Genomic DNA, 18,289 nt, shown 5'->3' on the forward strand with positions numbered 1-18,289 from the left:
TGACTGACTGGGGGGGGGGCAGGGGGGATCCTCGCAGATACCTTTACCTGCTCTGTGTGGCTCGGGGTGTACTGGTCTTCATGACTCACAGATGTGCCAGACTGACCAATCCAAGAACGGAAGAGCAGAGGTTGCCTGCCCCTGCATTCGCCTGCACTGAGCTTGGTGTCCCTGAGCAATGCCAGGGGGCTTCAGTCCAGCAGCACCGCTCGTCATGAATGCGTTTACTCACCTGTCACTCGGTACGTGTTTGCTGATCCTTTTGAATCTGAACGCAGAGGAGAGGAGAACCTCTTTCGAATCGTGGCAATTATTTCAAAGCCTAAGTCTTGGTGTAATGACGATGCTTTATTCTCGAAATCCCAGTACACCCCTGTGATCCGACAAACAGCTAGCCAGTTATCCAGTGTTGCCAGTTCACAGCAGATTTAACACTGGTCACTCAACACATTTAATAACAACGACACCCGAGGCAAACACTGTTGACCGTAGTTTGACTTGCGCTTGATTAAGCCAACTGTTTGGGCAGAAGGAAGCGTGTATGTTCATGGCCTGTGTGTATGCATCTGTTTTTTTTTTTTTTTTTTTGTCAGCATGAAGTGGGAGAGGGAAGGCGGGATGTGTTAGATTACATTAAGTTTATCTGCAAAGTTGATTTTTAAACTTAAAAGCTGAAATGTCCCACAATTTACACCAACCTACCGGTCTGTGAGAAATACTTCTGGTTGTGTACCTAGCTTGTTTACATTCCCTGTAGTTTCAGCTGCAGGCACACAAGCTTCTACTCTCTAGCTGAACTGGAGAGGGACTGCACTGTCTGGGACCACCGGCATCTCCTCAGACTAAAACAGGGCTTTGAATCCATAAAACTAAATAAATGGGGGTCAAGCAAACTAGCCTAAGTGCCTCAAGAGGGTTTCATTAAAGAAAATATTTTGAAAGAAGCTTAACTGAAAACAGTGAGAGTTCATTCCAAATGTCACTGTGCAGTTTCTCTGGGTTTTTACTTCTGTCAGGATTGGAATGAAATGATGCAAATTCTCCCAACCTAAGTGACTTTGAGGGACCTCCGGACTCTAAAAGTGCAAAGAAATGTATTATATTGTATTGAGACAGAGAGGGAGAAAAAAAAAACCTCCCAAGACTTTTTACCAGACAGCTGTATTGGATTAGAGGTCAAAGTCATTTGTCTTGTTAAGCTGAGGAGACACAGTTTCAGGCCACTGCATGGCACACCACAGGAGAGTTAGCGTTTTCATACAGCAAAGTTGCTTCAAACTAGGTCTCCTGGAACCAGGTTTCGAGCCACTATTTCCGAAAAGTGATGAAGTAGACACTGCCTGAATTGCAGCACCTCTAGGAGGATTGATACTCTCCTCTGGTTTTGACAAATGAGCTGAGTCCAGTCCGTCGACAAAGTTTGCCACTCGCTCTTAAAAGTGATCCATTTTCTAGTGAAAACGCTTTTGCGTGGTCTCTCTAGAAAACCCTGTCGTGCAAAAAAAACAAAAAAAAAACAGCTTGCATTCACTGCAAAGCCCAAAAGTCTAAATTTAATTTACTTTGAAAAGAATTTTGCTATAATAATTTGGCCTGAAGCAAAGGTATGATATCTCATTACGGTTTTCTGCAGAGCAGGGTATTCCGTGATGTACTCCAGTAATTGCTAAATTTTAAAAATTGTGCTTTTTTATTTTAGGCTGCTGACAGCTGGAGGGAGCAGCTCTCTGCCCTCCACACAGCAAGCTGTTCATTTATTGAGATCTCGGATAGATGGATGTACCGTTACTATTTAAATAGATCTACTGTTTAACAAGATTTCTGAGGGAACGCTTAAACAATCCACAGTGCTTCATTTAGAAATACTAAAAAAACATGACCAATACATTTGATGCAAACGTTTTGACTAGAAGTCATTCTCGGTGTCTGAAAGACTATGTTTGTCGCTGAATTTATACAGTTTCTTGTAGTGTTTTTATGTTCTAACAACATGTTTTCTTTTTTTTCTTAAGATACTGGAGGACAGCCTGCCTTCTACAGCACATTACATTTTTTTGGGTAGCATGTGCTTGATTGGGTAGACATTTAGCTGTGATGTACTTGCGTGATCTGAATTTTGCTGTGTAAAGTAGCCCTGGGGAAAATAAGACACGCAATCAAAGTTAAACAACGTTGTCTTTTTGTATGTATAAATTTACATGTCTTGTAAAAAAAGAAAAGCAGTTATTTGTCAATTACTCCCAACAGTTTCCATAAAACGCACACATCCAGTATCTGTAAATATTGCACAAAGACCTTTTCCGACAGTGTGTTCATTTTCAGTGTCCCTTCCAAAGCAGTTTACCCATATTATACATGTATAATTATCAGAAATGGAACCTGCCTGCTAATCTTTATTATTAACCTGTGTAGGCAAATTGTTTAATATAACATGTGTCATCCTTTCCACTTGCAGAGGCGAACTTGATCGTGTGTTTATCCATGAAGAAATTGCTGTGACGGCTCCTTTCCTCTGTGCTTTGTCAGTGTCTCTGTTTGTTGTGATTCATCTCCAGCGCAGATGCCACTTGCAGACTTTAAACTAGCTCTGAGAACGCACTGAGAGTCCTCTCATAGAATAGGAATATATGGAAGGCAGCAATTCTAATGTCTAGTGAGTCAATGCCAAAGGGCAAGCGCACCAAGGAAACTGTTGAGGGTAAGTTGGGTAACATTGTTGGATCACCAAAAGCAGTGCAGCATTTTCATTTCACTGAATTGCCATCTCTTATGCAAAGGGTTATCCATGATCCTGTCCACTGCAACAGCCAGGGTTTAACAGTGTAATAGTACCATCATTATAAAAAAAGTTCATGTTCTGCATTGCTTTTGAAAGGAAAAGGATTGACCCTAACCCTAACCCAAAATAATACATATCGGAAAAAACAAGGTCTGCTTTTGTCGGACTGCCTTTTCATTGTCTGTTCAGAATGCCCATTTTGCTTGCATCGAATCCTCCATGAGATATCAATGGACAGTATAACAGACTTATTCAACTTGACGGCCTGAGCAGAATATTTTTTATACCCTTTGCCATTCTTTCGTGTTGCAACTTGTAAGCAGAAACTCAAAGTACTGGGGGAAATTGGCAAGTTCTACTACTTGCAATTGATTTGATGGATTGTGCCAATGCTTTCAGCCGCAGAGTAAATACAGAGTATTGCCCCATTATCAGTACAGAAAAACTCCCCTACGAAATCATCTTTGGGAATGCCACCTGAGGCAATTCCGTGGTTCGGTGCCAAGTGGCAATGATGGCACAAAGGCAGCCTAAACATTTTGGGCCATTAGTAGAATTTTACCACAGGGGTATTTTAAGTTTTGATCTACCAATGGTGCCACATGGGCTGAGACCAAATGCATACTGCTACATGTATGGCAGTACTTTGGTACAGTATCCCTGCAAGTGTACCGTGCTGTCAGGACCGCTGGGCAATCCCATTGTTTGTTGCCGTTGCAGCCGATGCTGCTGCTCGGGATTCTTCAGAGTAACACAAAGGTATCCCCGTAGCATTTAGCTTTTTTTTTTGGCTTCCTCACTTTGGTCTTAAAGCCTCACATAGTTATTTTTCATTTATTTTTTAAACTTCTGAAACTTCATTCTGAACAGAGATCTGAAAATCCAAGGTGTGGTGACACAAGCGATGCAGTGCGGACCAGCTTGCTTTCTGGTTAATGAACAGCCTCAGTTTGTCCCTGAAAGTCTCCCCCAAGAAGCTGTAAATGATTGGGTTGAGGCAGCTGTTGGAGAAGGCAGCTAGGTTGACGATGTGCCCGGCCAGTGGGTGGCTGTGCATCAGCGTCCAGTCGTCTGGGTGTGCGGGGTCGCCTGTCCCTTGGAGGAGCTGGATGCTGATGAAGACGTTTTCGGGAAGCCAGCAGATGAAGAACACCAGGACCACCACCACGATCATGCGGAGCGCCTTCTGCCTCCTGGGCCACAGCCCCCTATGCTTCTGAGCCCTCATGAGGATCCGTACGATCAAGGAGTAGCAGAGCCCGATGATGGAAAAGGGCACAAGGAATCCCAGAGTCACCTCCAGCCACTGGATTTCCATCACATTGGCGAAGCAGAAGTGGACCTCCCCCGTGTGCTGGGCTTGCACGATGGTGAACGGCATCAAGGTGGCTAGTATGGAGGCCATCCAGATGAGAGTGCAGCTCAGCCGGGCCTGCTGCATGGTTCTGAAGGGCCCGGTTTTCATGCCGCTGGCCAGAGCCACGTAGCGGTCGAAGCTCATCCAGGTCAGGAAGAAGATGCTGCTGTACATGTTGATCTGGAGGAACAGGGACATGAAGGTGCAGAGGATGGCGATGTCATAGTATTTCTCGTTGAGGTTGAAGACCTCGATCAGGGAGTCCGCCACCAAGATCAGGTCTGCTGCAGCCAGGTTAACGAAGTAGAGATCCGGGATGGTCATCTTGTCCCGGTGCGTCAGGTTCACGACCAAGATCAGGATGTTGCCAATGAAGCCGATGGGGAAGAGGAAGATGGTGTACAAGCACGAGAGGAAGAGACTGACGACGTAGAACTGGTAGGTCTCTGCGCTGTCCTCGGCCAAGCCGTATGTGGTTTCATTGCAGACGAAAGAACCGTTCCGCTCCAACACTGTGCTGTTTACGTAAATGTGGATCATTGAATTTGTGTGCATTTCCATACTGAATTGCTTTGCTTGCTTGAATCGGAGTCACGTCACTTGTTTTTTTCTTGTTACAGCTACATTGTCAAACGTTTTTAATTGCCCATGGTTTCACTTAAATGTTTTAACCCTCCCATATGTTTTAGCTGTGTTCTATATCCTTGTCCTCCAGCTAGTTCTTGACCACTTTAGGGCAGTCTGAAGCCATTTCCAACAAAAGCAAACCCATCCTTCAATGGAAGCGAATTTTTAATTGATTTCCAGATCACAAAACTAGTTTGTACAATCCATTGTACGCTAAAGGCACAATGTTTCAGGGCTCAGGGATCAAAGCAAATCAAACAGCGGTAACAGGTTATAAAAACTCTCTTCTCTGAACATCTTCCATCTTCCATGCCACCCGATCTGAAAAACAACAACACGTGTATTTTATTAAATATACAAAGACGGCTTAAACTTTTTCAATTGGAAAGCATTCACTTTTTTTCTTCTCTTTTCACCTTTTTTTAACCTGCTGCATTTAATTAAAAATGTAATCAGTTTGAAGACATAAAACTTGATTCGCATGACACCGAGACAGCAGCTTTTAATTTTCCAGGGGACAGAATCTTTGCATTTATTAATGAACTCCTGCCCTGGGTTTCCAGAGCAATTACTCTCAGCTGAAGTGCAATTTGTAGCATACTTTTCACTGTAAATGCATGTTCATTCAAAAGTAATTTTGTGTCGACCAGAGATGGGATGGGATAGGGGCTGGGGGCTATGGGGGGGTGGTGGTGGTGGTGTGATAAAACCAAGAGAAAGCAGTCACGTCTTTCGATCGAGTACCTTTGTACATCTGTATGCTTTGTGAAATATGTTCACGTTTTCCATCGATTCATTCTGTCACGGTAACGTTGTTCTCGGTCGGAACATCTGTTGTCGTTTTGAAATCTATTGGAAGCAGAGTGCGGCGTGCTGTTCCGCTCGGACATCAAAGCAAGTTTGGTGAAGAGCCGTGTGAGGAGCTGCAATCGCAGTGCCCTGTCGTGGTGTCCTTTTATTTATTTATTTATCTTTGTCATCAAAACAAATGTCATGCAAAATAATTGGAGGAAGTTACTAAGGGTATATGGATAGACCTGCCAACACACACACACACACATACAACAGAACAGGTTAGTGTTATTAAAGAAGGAAGTGAGATAGTTAGATTATTCTTTTTTTAGATCAAACAATGTGTTTAACAGTCATCTCTCATGTAGGAGTATTACACTAATCTATTTTATCCTATTGCAGATCTCCATGCAGGGGTGTCCTAACATATGTGAGCACAAATTCAAACAGTGTTTAAAAGTACATCATAATAATAATAATAATTGGAATATAAAAGTTGGGTTTGCAGAGAACCGCAATACTGAAGAAAGGCATTGCAATCCAGTTTTAATACTTCTGCCATTCTGTGATTTTATTACATTTACTGACATGACTATGAAATGATGAATGCTATCTTTTATAAAAAACAAGAGACAACAGATGAGTGCGGATACGTTTTTAAAGACGTGAACAATTTCTTATATACAATATCTACCACGTTACTCACAGGGATCCAAGCAAACCAAACCCAGCAAGAGAAGGTTATAAAAACGCTAAAGCACTACACCTTTTACAAGGCTCCCATAGCATGTACATTGTGCTGTTCTAAAATTCTATGTTCTATATGTATAGATAATTCAGTTAGCATGCAGTTATTTTTATGAAGTTATGTGGTGCAACTCCTTTTTCAAAGTCGTTTTTTTTTGCTTTGCTTGTCTGCTTTCTTTTCGGCTCTGTACAGCACCCAGCTTGGCTTTCATCTTTTCTCTCATACTCCAGTAAAATAAACCTCTACGATTTCATAAATCAAGCAGGGTGTGATTGCAATGCTGCGCCGCACACCAGTACTGTAGGCTGAGCTGTGACCCTCCTGCAGTGAATTAAACCTGGACTAAACTTTCAACCATGCCTTTATCAATTACAGTAAAATGAAAAGTCAATGCTTAGTCTTTTTAAGTGTAGCCTTTTTAAACAGGGCTGAGCTACTGTAAAGCTAACATGTTTTAGGCAGGAGAATATTTCGTATTCCAGGATTAGCTCTGTATATTCTTCAATTTACAGTGCTGTTGCCAAACTCCCAGAAGAAATGCATTGCACAAATAAATACTCAGTGCACTAGCATTCACAAAACATTATTTTCCAGTGCTGCTAATTGTTTTGCGTTGTATATAAACTCTTTCACCGACTGGAGTTATTACTGCACTCTGTTCACTGATAGAAAGGCAAAGTTAGGTGGTGTACAGTCTCTAACTGTATAGTACTGCGTTGCACAAATCCTTTTGCTTGAACCACAATTGCTATTTAAGGCAGTGGACTGAAAGCCAGCTTGCTGTAGGTCTGATACTAAACCAAAGAAACTGCCTGATTTTTATTGTATTTTTTATTTTTTTAATCGATTCGTAAAGAAACGAGTCCACTTACTTTTATGTTGAAGGGTTATCGTTTTTTGTTCCTCTCTTACAGTGGTGAAGTGCCATAGCTCTGTATTTCCCATTGGAGCTCCTGGAAACTGTGTGCTGAGCAGAGAAGCATGCAGGAGCTGTCTGACTGACTGTGTGCCTCCCCTGCTTTTTCAGAGGAGGACCTGCATTGGGAACAGCAAATCATAACACGCTGCCAGTCACACAAACTTGTCAGTGGCATATGGGTGAATGAAAAAAAAAAAACAGGAAAAGTACTTTTTATTATTCTGGACAACTTTCGGATGCATACATTTTATTATTGGGTTTTTATAGAATTTTTTATTATCAATGTGGAAATTTATTGAAAAAGTGTAAAAACAAGTATTCAAATGTATGTTTATGATGTCAGAAATTTAACAGCATGTCAAACCTTTTTTTTTGTGGTCGTTTCCTTGCAACAGAAATATGTGTTCTTTTAAATGCTGTGCAAGTTCTATGGACAGCCGTCTGCTGTAATTAATGATTTCCGAGACTTCTTCTCCAGCTGGTGGATTCACTAAACCAATTCTGAGACGAGACACAGAATCCGAGTAACCGTGCCGGTTGACAGGGAGAAAGCCTATTGCTGCCTCAAGGTTGTAAGCGTGGTCTAATGTGGTACGATAAATGAATGACTCTGCTTCACTGGTCGCCTCGTGTGAGATGCCTGCAACAGCTGAGATTGACGAATCCTCGATGAGATGATTTGTGAAGGCTGATGAGGCCGGGGTCAGTCTGCTCGCACTGAGATTGACGAATCCTCGATGAGATGATTTGTGAATGATGATGAGGCCGAGGTCAGTCTGCTTGCACTGAGATTGACGAATCCTCGATGAGATGCGTTGTGAATGATGATGAGGCAGGAGTCAGTCTGCTTGCACTGAGATTGACGAATCCTCGATGAGATGATTTGTGAATGATGATGAGGCCGGGGTCAGTCTGCTTGCACTGAGATTGACGAATCCTCGATGAGATGATTTGTGAATGATGATGAGGCAGGGGTCAGTCTGCTTGCACTGAGATTGACGAATCCTCGATGAGATGTTTTGTGAATGATGATGAGGCAGGGGTCAGTCTGCTTGCACTGAGATTGACGAATCCTCGATGAGATGATTTGTGAATGATGATGAGGCAGGGGTCAGTCTGCTTGCACTGAGATTGACGAATCCTCGATGAGATGCGTTGTGAATGATGATGAGGCAGGGGTCAGTCTGCTTGCACTGAGATTGACGAATCCTCGATGAGATGCGTTGTGAATGATGATGAGGCAGGGGTCAGTCTGCTTGCACTGAGATTGACGAATCCTCGATGAGATGCGTTGTGAATGATGATGAGGCAGGGGTCAGTCTGCTTGCACTGAGGTGGGGTAAGTGGCGCTCCGGTGGGAAGTGTGAGGTGTTTTTGGCAGGGCAGCCGTCCTGTAAGTGCGCAGGATATGCTTTGAAACCCTTTTGCATTCCAAGCGCTCTGTCCAGCCTGCCTAGTGCAGCGGGATTCCTAGCACTGTCTCCTTCACATTCACAACCAGCAGCTTGATGAAACCCATGCGCACTTTGCCTTAATTGCCTTGTCATATTTTAGATTAATTTCAATGCAACATTTCCTTGCTATAAGCACAGAGCTGATTCCTGAGGGCATTTGAGTGTGTCCTAGTCATGTCTATAACATTGAAAAGGATGCAAGCATCTTTCTTGCCTTCCTGTTTTTAAGTTCCATTTAAAGGGCTGCAGTTGGGGCTTTAAACAAGAACCACACGGCAGAACGTGATGCAGAGGAGACAGAATTAACCACGCCCCTACGAGCCCAGTTGCTTGATGTCACAGGTAGTTTCCGTCTCATCAAAGCTGATTGTGTTTTTGTGTTCTGTGAGTGAAGGAAGTTAAATATTTGTCATATTTACGCTCTCCATTGATTAAGACACATGACCTAACCTTGTTTATTAATAGCAATTTGTGCTTGTTAATGCTAACCCTTCATAATAAAAAGCACCTTGCACAGTTTCCTGTTCAATATTTACTTCACTCACCCTCAAGCTTAGGACAGGCCTTGCGATTTAGTTAAAAACCCATCAAAAAGACCGTTCATGGCTGCTGTGTGTGTGTGTGACATGCACTAGCACTCCCACTCGTCTTCCGGTGTGATAGCGTTACCCCAAAGCAGTCTATTACCATGCAAGCGGAGGTAAGGCATGCAGACGAGAATTTCAAAAGGGATTGGATTTGGGAACCCTGCTGGTTTTTGTAGGGATATTTTTAACATTTGCCTTGTCAGGTGTAAAGCCCTCCCCCCTCTCAGTTTTATTCCACGCTTTGCCATTCTCTTCTCCAGTTTAGAAAACAAACGAACGAAAGAAGCAGCAAATTCCTGTCTGCAGTTCCAAAAAATTAGGGATTGTGTATTTTGATATATATATTTATATATATACATTCGGTTGCAAATCTCCTCGCAGCGTGCTGCCTGCATTAAGTGCAGCTGTATTTTGGGAACAACTATTCTTTGAAAAGATGAAGCCTGCTTGTTAATGAGATGTGATGGGTCAAAGAAAGGAGTTGGAAGGACAAACAGAATGTGTCCACATTGAATGGGTAGAACCGGTGCTGTAGTCAAACCGAAACTTCCTTTCTGTGGGCAGTAGCGGAACTCGCATAATAGTCAAGCTAAGTCACATGACTCGCATCTCCCACACAGCTGTCTGATTCAGTCAGCAGTCCTCTTGGTGCAATTGTTAAGAAGGCTAAAAAAAAAACTAGATATCATGATAATAAAATAAAATACATGTCTACTGTTTATTACATTTGATTATAAACAATGAACGTGCACTACAGAGAATGTGTTTGCTACAAGAACTTTAAGTCCTCTCTTTTACCCAATTAAGAGCCAGGGGCACCCTTTCTAGATTGTGCCTAGGTGGCTAATTGAAAATGCACTTAAGAGTGGTTTGTGGTCGGAGAGCTCCTGGTGTTTCTAGTGGGCCCTACGTGGAGCTCTGGTGTGTAGTATGTTGGCTGTGTAATGTGCACCTGGTTAAGAGTTCAGACAGTAGGAAGTTGCCAGGTAGCAACTAAACAAGGATGTTCAGTGGCCAAGCGGAAAGGTGTATCTTGCTTGGCCTATTTCAATTTTTACGTGGATATTTTTGAAAACGCTATCTTCTTGCAGGTTACGCAGCCCTTCTGTGCAGAAGGTGAGTCACGACCGCACAGGGAACGTGGTCAAGTAAAATAGAGTCAAGAGGGCCACGTGTGTTTTATTAGTGGAGCGCATGTCCTTAACCGACCTTAAACGACCTGGACGTAAAATTGAATCGGTCCCATTAGCGTTAACGGTTTTCCTTGAAACTCAAGCGATTCCGGAAAGGAAATTAAATGTTTAGTGGAACAGAACAGAGTGATTCCCGAGTTGAAAACGACAAGATCCCACATTTCAGGCTGGTTGTCTCCAAGTAGCTGGTTTCTGTGTGCGATTACAGAGATGGAGTACAGTATGAAACACTTAATGATGGCAAGGAGATAGTCAGGAATAGCTTGGGGCTAACCTGTGGAACTCAAAAGGGTTTCCTCGAGTGGAGATTGACATTGAATTTGTAAAACACTCTGTGAAGGGGTGTATTTTATATATTCAGATGCATTGGTTGGCACAGTAGAACTTTTCTGTATTCCATGCTTTCCACATATAGAAACCTGATAACATGGGACAGCAGTAAATCCAAAGACACAATTATATAAACACTCTATGCCACCTTTTCCAGATACTTTGACCTTCTTTGACTGCCATTTTCTTGGATTGGCCAGTTGTCTTTTATTAACATGTCAACACACCTTTTATTTACGTGTTTACACCCATAGATACTTGGAAATTAGGTTTCTTATTTAAGTAAAATTTTAGTCCAGATATAATCTGTGTTTATCCTGTAAACACAAGGAGAAGTCTGCAGACTGCTTTATGTTTTGTGTTCACTTGCAATGGGGGTACACCACGTGCTATGTTGGCCATCTGTGTTGTAAGGAAACTAAAATATGTGTGCATTTCTGTGTGAAGGAGAGAAAATGCCTGTCTTGCATATCTCATATTGTTGGTTTAACCCTTCATTATCCTTGCAGTGTTAACGTTGAGCAGTTCCCCAGGTACCTCAACACCTTCCAGAACTTCAGAAGACAACTGAAGTTGTTTTATTTTAAATAATGTTTTTGGTCCACAACCTGTCCTGGCCCTTGTCTGGAACAGTATAAACTTCAGCAGCCCACAGCTGGTCGAGTGTTCGCGGCGCCGACTGTGTGACCTACTGCCTGAGTTCCAGGAACGTTGATTATGGTTACATCATTGTAAAACATTCAATGAGGAACGCTTCGTCTGTCTTTCTCAACGTCTTGTTGTTGAAATGCTTCTCATTTTGAATTAATTCCGTTTTTTTTACTATTTATAAATTTGGCACGCTATTGAGTGTTTTAATAGTTCTAGATCGGGGATGGAAATGAGACCCCAATTGCACAGCAGTTTGATCTATTCCTGGTTTTACTATGAGATTAATAAAACACACTTGATCAGCGCAGGCTGATAAAGCTTGTCTTAAAACCTGGAAATGGGCAAAGCTGCTGTGTTGTCGTCTTTCCTTCCCTGTGGATGATTACACAAGCCCACTGCCGTGCAAACAGGTTATTTGGGGTCTGCCTGCTTAAAACTTGGCGAACATGCCTTTATTTCTTTCTGCCACTTGGACAGAGTTGAAAGCGGATTTCTTGATGAGATTATACACCTATCCAATTTGTTATCACAGTGCATATGGAAAGCCAGTGATAAATATCCCGAAACAGATTTCTAATGTCGGGTAATCAGAATTGAGACTGGATGTTAATTTGGGGAATGTAAAAACACGCAGTAATAATACATAACAAGAAAGGCTACAGGCAGCAGCTACTACATTAAAAACCTCTGAAAGCACAAAATCTTTTAAACTGTAATGAGATCCCGAGTTCCGACCCCAGAACCCTGCTCCTGTTTAAACAACGAGGAGCTGCACAGGGACCCTGAGATATCTGTTCAATTCCAGCTCCACAAAGCAAAAGAAGCCGTCTCTCCGATTTTGATAACATATCTTCTTGATGATTGATTCTCTGAAGACAAAGGGAGTTTTAATCTGCTGGTGGCTTCTTAGCTAAAAGGCTCAGCTGTTGAGAATGCTGCCTGACCTACTAATGTTCCTTTGTGATATTAGCGCCAGGTTGTCTGTCGATATGAAAAATGGCATTATTAGTGAACTGCCAAATATGACCGCTTAAAACAAGTGTCTTAGTAGCTAGGGCCTCTACTCTGCCAGATGGCTCTTTGGGGCTTCAAAAAGGGGGGTGAATCATTATGTAGCAGCTGTAGAAGCCAGTCGTTGTCATAATGCTATGACAACTATACAAAACATTCATATCTTAAAAAGATTAAAAAAAAAAAACAGTGGCGAGGACAAGGTATTTTTATTGCAGTACAGATTATCCGATTATGTGTCATTACTGAGACTAGATTACCATTCTGAACAGGGTTCTGCCAAGCAGTACTGTACAGCTTTTAAAAAGTAAAGTAAAAAAGGGTGAAAAATATATATTTTTTAATTAAGTTCTTGCAGTCAAGGTCTGTCGGTGAGTATGGGCACTCCTGTCGATGCCAGCGGCTCTCTGCTTTTCCTCTGCCCGCTCATCAGCAGCTGTCGGTTGCCCCGGGCGCCTCTCCCTGGTTCTTGGTGTGCAGCGACACAGTGTCCTCTTTTTGCTCTGCGATCTCTGTGGTGGGCGTCATGATATTCCTGTGAGTCTCGTCCCTGCCGATTCTACTGCAGGGGTCTTTCAGGCTCTTCAGAGTTTTTACCATGCCTTCCCGGCACGGTTTATGAAGAGAGACGATGAGCACCAAGCTGAGGCAGCTACCTGAGAACATCACCAGCTCCGCCACGTTGCACAGGGCCTCCTGCTGCGGAGAGAAGCTGCCCAGCCCGTACTTGAGGGAGGTTCTGTGGAGCAGGACGGCGTTGTAAAAGATCCTGCAGACGAGCGTCACCGAGGCCACAGCTACGAACGCAGAACAAGCCTTGAGCTTGGCCGCCAAACCCATTCCGGTTTCTGACTTTTTCCAAAGGAGGAGGCACTTGACGAGGAGGAGCGTCAGGAGGAGGCAGGGAAGCGCTATCCCCACAATGAACTTGGCAATGTCGTACCGGGGTCCAGCTTGCAGGGGGTCCAGCTGGCAGTAGAGGGACTCATTGAGCTGCTGGCCCGTCTCCAGCAGTGCCGTTGTGAAGACTGAACCGAGGAGGGCGCCGAGGGCTGTGAGGCCGACGCAGGCCAGAGCGTTGTCCAGCGCTTTTATCAGCAGAGCTACGCTGGGGCGGTTCTCCTCGAACGTCAAGAAGAACAGCATGGCCACTTGGAGAAACTGAGAGTTGAAGTAGCTGATGTTGAAGAAAAACGACAATACCGCACAGTTCAGACTGGTGGTCTCAAAGTAGCTGGGTCTGCATGCGATTACAGAGACGGAGCAGAGTATTAGATACAGGTCGGTGAGGGAAAGGGCAAAGAAGAAGGTGTCCACCTTGGTCAGGCTCTTTCTTCCTTTGCAGCCTCTGATGAAGGTTATTAGGATGAAGATGCTGGCTGTCAAACCAGCCAGTGCCAGGAGAATGTAGCAGTATGTAGCTCTTGAGGAGATGTCCGCAGAGAGGACCAGGTCATCTATACTGTAATTGCGGTTCAAGCTTTTGCTCGGGTACGCAAGCCTGCTCATTGTGTGAATATAGTGATGTACGATATATGTGTGTATAGTCTTTCAATAACCGTAATCTTCAAGAAAGATGACAGAGTTTAGGAACAGCTTGTGTAAGAAACTCTTTTTCAGATGAAATTTGGGTCACCAGATCAGATCTGCAGAAAACAAAGGCAAACGAGAAGAGAGAGAGGTTAATACTGTACAGGTGTTTTGAAGAATTTATGTTTTCATTGAGAAATGTTGTACTTCACAATCTGCAGACAAAGCCTTGCAGTAAGTTGTGATAACTACAAGAATACTGCCACCTATTCCTCCGTGTCATATTGCAGACTCTCATGCCATGCAGAGATTTCAGATACAGTTCTGCAGAATTGCTGGAGGTTGACCAGCCTTGCATTTTAAGTCTAACGTCATTTTGCAGTCTTTGTCAATGCTTGAATGGACAGACTACCCAGATTGCACAGCAGTTTGATCCCTGTTAGTTTTTATCATGGCCTGAATAACTAATTGTGTGTAGTTATCAAGCTGTCCAATTTAAGCTTGTATCAAAATGTGGAATGGATCAGACTGCTCTGCAATACGAGTCTTGGGGCCATCTCCTGAGAATTCAGCTGTGACGCAGGGTTGTTAATTAACCCTGCAGTATTGCTGTGCTTTGCCCCTGTAGAATCCACAGACACTGGGGGTATGGCATCTCCTCACATCTGGTGCCAGCTGGTTTCAGGGAGCAGTTACTGTCGGGGGCGACGGGGATTCAAGCCAGATCACCTGTGAAGGGTCACGTTTCATTTTGCAACAGGAGGGGAAACCTTCCCCTGCAAACACATACTAACATACAGAGCACACATGTATGTGTGTATTTGCATGACAGGGTTAAAGGATATAAGGACAAAAGAAAATGATGAACATGTGTTAAATTTGTGCGAGTAGGGCCCACAGTCTTCCAGGAGGCAGTTTTTCAGAATCGGATGCATGTAGCTTTAGTCTATTTTTTTCTTAAGCTGGCAAGCTTTAGCTTTTCTGCCCTGTAACCCAACAATTAAAACACATACTAGCTTGTGGTAGACCTTACACAGGGTTCTGATGCATTATAAATATCCCTCTGTATAATGGGTTGTATAAAAACCTCATGGCCACAGCGAGGAATGTGCATTGGGAGGTTCCGTTTTTTTATTTTGTTTTTAGTTTTCACACAGCTTTTCAGTTTTACTTTAACATCTGTATTAATTTTTTTTTAAATATTAGATTTTGTAAATTATACTCCATTATATGGCTCTGGAGCGGAAGAGAACTAACAAAAAAATAAATTACAAAACTAACTCCCAGAATTTCACATAAATCCGTGGATGACATTCTTGTTACTACATGAAGACCTAGTTTGAGGCAGCTTTGTTGAAACCGTCTCTCTCTCGCTCTCTCTCTCGCTCTCTCTTCGTTGTGCCTGCAAGCTCCAGCCATTATTTATCTTTTTTTATTAGAAGGAAAAGTTGAAAATGAAATCGGAAGTGAACTCATTTAAAGGGATAGCGTCATGTTGATCCACTTTCAAAGGCAGTGCTGTTTGCTTGAGTAAAGAGTTTTTAAAATGTTTTCACTTTGCAAAGAGCAGGCTATTGGCTCTGGCCACGTCAGCCCATCTATGCTGCTAGAGCAGTACTCCGAGGTAGCCTTTGCAGTACATCGTCTGGCTTCTTGTTTTGTCTAGACAGTGGAAGACAATAAAGAAAGGTCTGTACTTACCAAGGACCGGTGTACAGTGTAGTCGGGGGCTCTGTGTGTGTGTGCAACAAGAAAGCAATTTCCTTTTGAAAAGTTTGTGCAGAGCCGAGTAGCAGAGGCTGTCATGCAGTGAAGGATGGCTGCAGACTCTCAGCAGTGAGCTCAAACAGGAATTGGGCTGAGCTCATTTCGAAACCTTACACCCAGGCTGTGTATTGGAAGGGGGGGGTTTTGGTTTGTCATGTGACCGCTACCTTTCCTCTTAAAAAGAATGCTGTTCTTGAGTGTTTTGAAGTGTCTGTTTTTATAAATGGGTAAAGCTGCTCTGTGGGACTGTGTTATGTAACCTCATTCTCAACTTGTGTGTGAAATTTACATCAAATAGGACTTAAGACCTCGTAATGGCTGGTCCCACGAGAGCTGCTGGGAGAAGCGTTTACGTATAAAGTGAACGCTTTGTTGATGTATTCCTGGTGCGTATGCTGTCGGAAGATGACATCACAGCCTGGCTGTACAATATCAGAAAGTGTTATACATTCATGGAGTGCTGTAGTTACACCACGAATGAGGATGATCAAACACCCGGCAAGCGAAACCAGCACAGCCTTGTGTTTATCTGCCAAGGGCAATAGACAGAGAACATACAATGAAGATATCTTTTAAAAAAATAAAAACAAAGGAAATACGGTAAAGGGTGTTGAAGTGGATTTCTGTCGAGGTTTGGAACTCATGCATTTGAAGGCGTGCTATATATTTAATGTTTTACTGGTTTTGGAGTAGCATGATTGTTCTGTTCGTGTATAATGTGTCTGGATTTCCCTGATGGGACGTGTAGCAGGTCATGTGCATAGCGTGTGCATGGCGTGGGCTGGCTGGCTGGCTCTGCTCTTCTAGTGCAGCTTCTGCAGGCGGAAGGTGAAATGCAGGTTTTGTGGTCTGAGCCGGCAGCCTCCTACAATCCTTCTGTCCAGTAGCTGCTTTCCGGTGTGCCGGCGAGCCTCACAATCAGCTCTTTCATACCTGTGCTCCCCTCTGCTTTTAATAATACAGCTCTTGTTTCAGTTAAGATAAAAAAAAAATTTCACTGGAGAGCCTCATGCCATGACGTGTGCAAGATCATTGATTGACAATTGAGCACAGACTAGCTTCTGTAGGCTCCTTGCTCAACATTTTTTTTTTTTTTTTTTTTTTTTTTTCTATCTACAGTTTCTGTTTGATGGCTGTTTTATATTGTTGGGTTGAAGGAGCCTTTATATTCTAGTTCAAGTTCTAGTACTGGATAAGTACTATTTTGAAGTTTCTGAAGGGCTGATGCACAATAGCGAACAAGTTCTCTTGCAAAGACTGAGAGCTTGAGATCACAACTACTTGCACTCGGTGGCTTGAGGTTATATAAAGGTGTGCTTCAGGCATGGCAGGTGTCTGATGAGTGCAGTTCAATACATGTGACTTGCTTTAACAATTGAGGCTTTCTTGTTGTCAGGGAGGATACAGAAGGCAGAATGGGACAGATTTAGTCCCGATTTTCAGAGATGCCAACAGCTACAATTTGGCCGTAGCAGCTGCTATTTTGGAGATTCTGCTACGGTGCTACATTGAAGGGTTAAAATACTACGGTTTTTATTAGATAAATAAATGATAGATACTCCCTGAACATTTATGAAATATAATTTCAATACCACGTGTGTGTTTTCCTGTTAATTTTTTTTAATTAATTGTTCTTAATACTATATTTAATTTAGCGTTATATTGTGGCATTTTGGGTGATATTCTAAAAGCTCTGAGCTTGGTTGCTTAGTAGCCGGTTCAGGGGTCCTTCAGAAACTCATGTGCAAATGCTGCCTTGCTACAGTTATCAATCGCACATTTACTTGGTTGCTGATCAGTTATTAAAATAGGAATCTCAAATCAAACAAGAAGTGTCACTTTTCTCCATCTAAAACATCATAGTTGGCTTGTCAGAAATATCGAGAAGAATTTACCACAGAATGGTCTTCATTAAAATCACTCACACAGGCACGAAGAAACACCAGCAATACGCACAATCTGACGCTCCCCATTACTGTGTGTTTATGTGCAAATGGGTTTTGAGGTTTAACTCGCTTTAAATAAGGAATTAATTCCTGGATGTTGTGAGGCGGAATATGTCAGTCCAGGTTTGACAGCGCTTAGGAGATCCTGAAACACTCGTTATCACTAATATTTCAATCCAGAATAGAATTCCAAATAAAAATAAATATCAGTGTTGAACATGGCCGTAGCTAGAGTGATCATTTCACCCAAGGACCAAACATCGAAAAGCACAGGTCAGCCTTACATATTGCATACCTTTTTTCTACTTGATAACGAAACAATCTAATGTCTATTTTAAACTCGTTTTCGCCTGCAAGTCTATTTTAGTAGTTAATTTTGTTATGTAGCGCAGTGCACAGAAGCTCTTAGAATACAAGAATGAATCTCAGAGCTCCCAGGTAAGAGTTTCATTTTACTAGTCAGCCAGCTCCTGGTTTTCTTTATGATTTTATTTTATGATTGCCCATAACTGCACTGAAGTTTACAAAATAGAAATAAAAACTGTTGTTCAAAGTAATATAATATTATGTATAAATCTTAAACAATAAACATTAACGC

At 42.6% G+C, this 18,289-nt stretch overlaps 2 protein-coding genes across 2 annotated transcripts; both read right to left on the reverse strand.

Annotated features, from left to right (window-relative positions):
• Window positions 1–1,923: 1,923 nt before the first annotated feature.
• LOC121331002 (G-protein coupled estrogen receptor 1-like) lies at window positions 1,924–9,812 on the reverse strand. Its single transcript, XM_041278088.1, has 2 exons — window positions 7,176–9,812; window positions 1,924–5,084 (listed from the first exon to the last, which is right to left on the reverse strand). The coding sequence occupies exon 2, from the start codon at window positions 4,695–4,697 to the stop codon at window positions 3,621–3,623; it is 1,077 nt and encodes a 358-aa protein (XP_041134022.1). The 5' UTR covers window positions 4,698–5,084; window positions 7,176–9,812; the 3' UTR covers window positions 1,924–3,620.
• A 221-nt stretch (window positions 9,813–10,033) lies between these two features.
• Window positions 10,034–15,839, reverse strand: LOC121331000. Its single transcript, XM_041278087.1, has 2 exons — window positions 15,680–15,839; window positions 10,034–14,094 (listed from the first exon to the last, which is right to left on the reverse strand). Exon 2 carries the CDS (start codon window positions 13,955–13,957, stop codon window positions 12,878–12,880), a length of 1,080 nt encoding a protein of 359 aa, XP_041134021.1. The 5' UTR covers window positions 13,958–14,094; window positions 15,680–15,839; the 3' UTR covers window positions 10,034–12,877.
• Between the last annotated feature and the right edge of the window lie 2,450 nt (window positions 15,840–18,289).

The sequence above is a fragment of the Polyodon spathula genome, chromosome 18 (genome assembly GCF_017654505.1).
Source record: "Polyodon spathula isolate WHYD16114869_AA chromosome 18, ASM1765450v1, whole genome shotgun sequence".
Lineage (NCBI taxonomy): Eukaryota > Metazoa > Chordata > Actinopteri > Acipenseriformes > Polyodontidae > Polyodon > Polyodon spathula.

What these genes read in the sequence shown, in the direction of transcription:
- LOC121331002 (XM_041278088.1), bottom strand. Translation starts at nt 4,697, where the DNA reads ATGGAAATGCACACAAATTCAATGATCCACATTTACGTAAACAGCACA.
- LOC121331000 (XM_041278087.1), bottom strand. Translation starts at nt 13,957, where the DNA reads ATGAGCAGGCTTGCGTACCCGAGCAAAAGCTTGAACCGCAATTACAGT.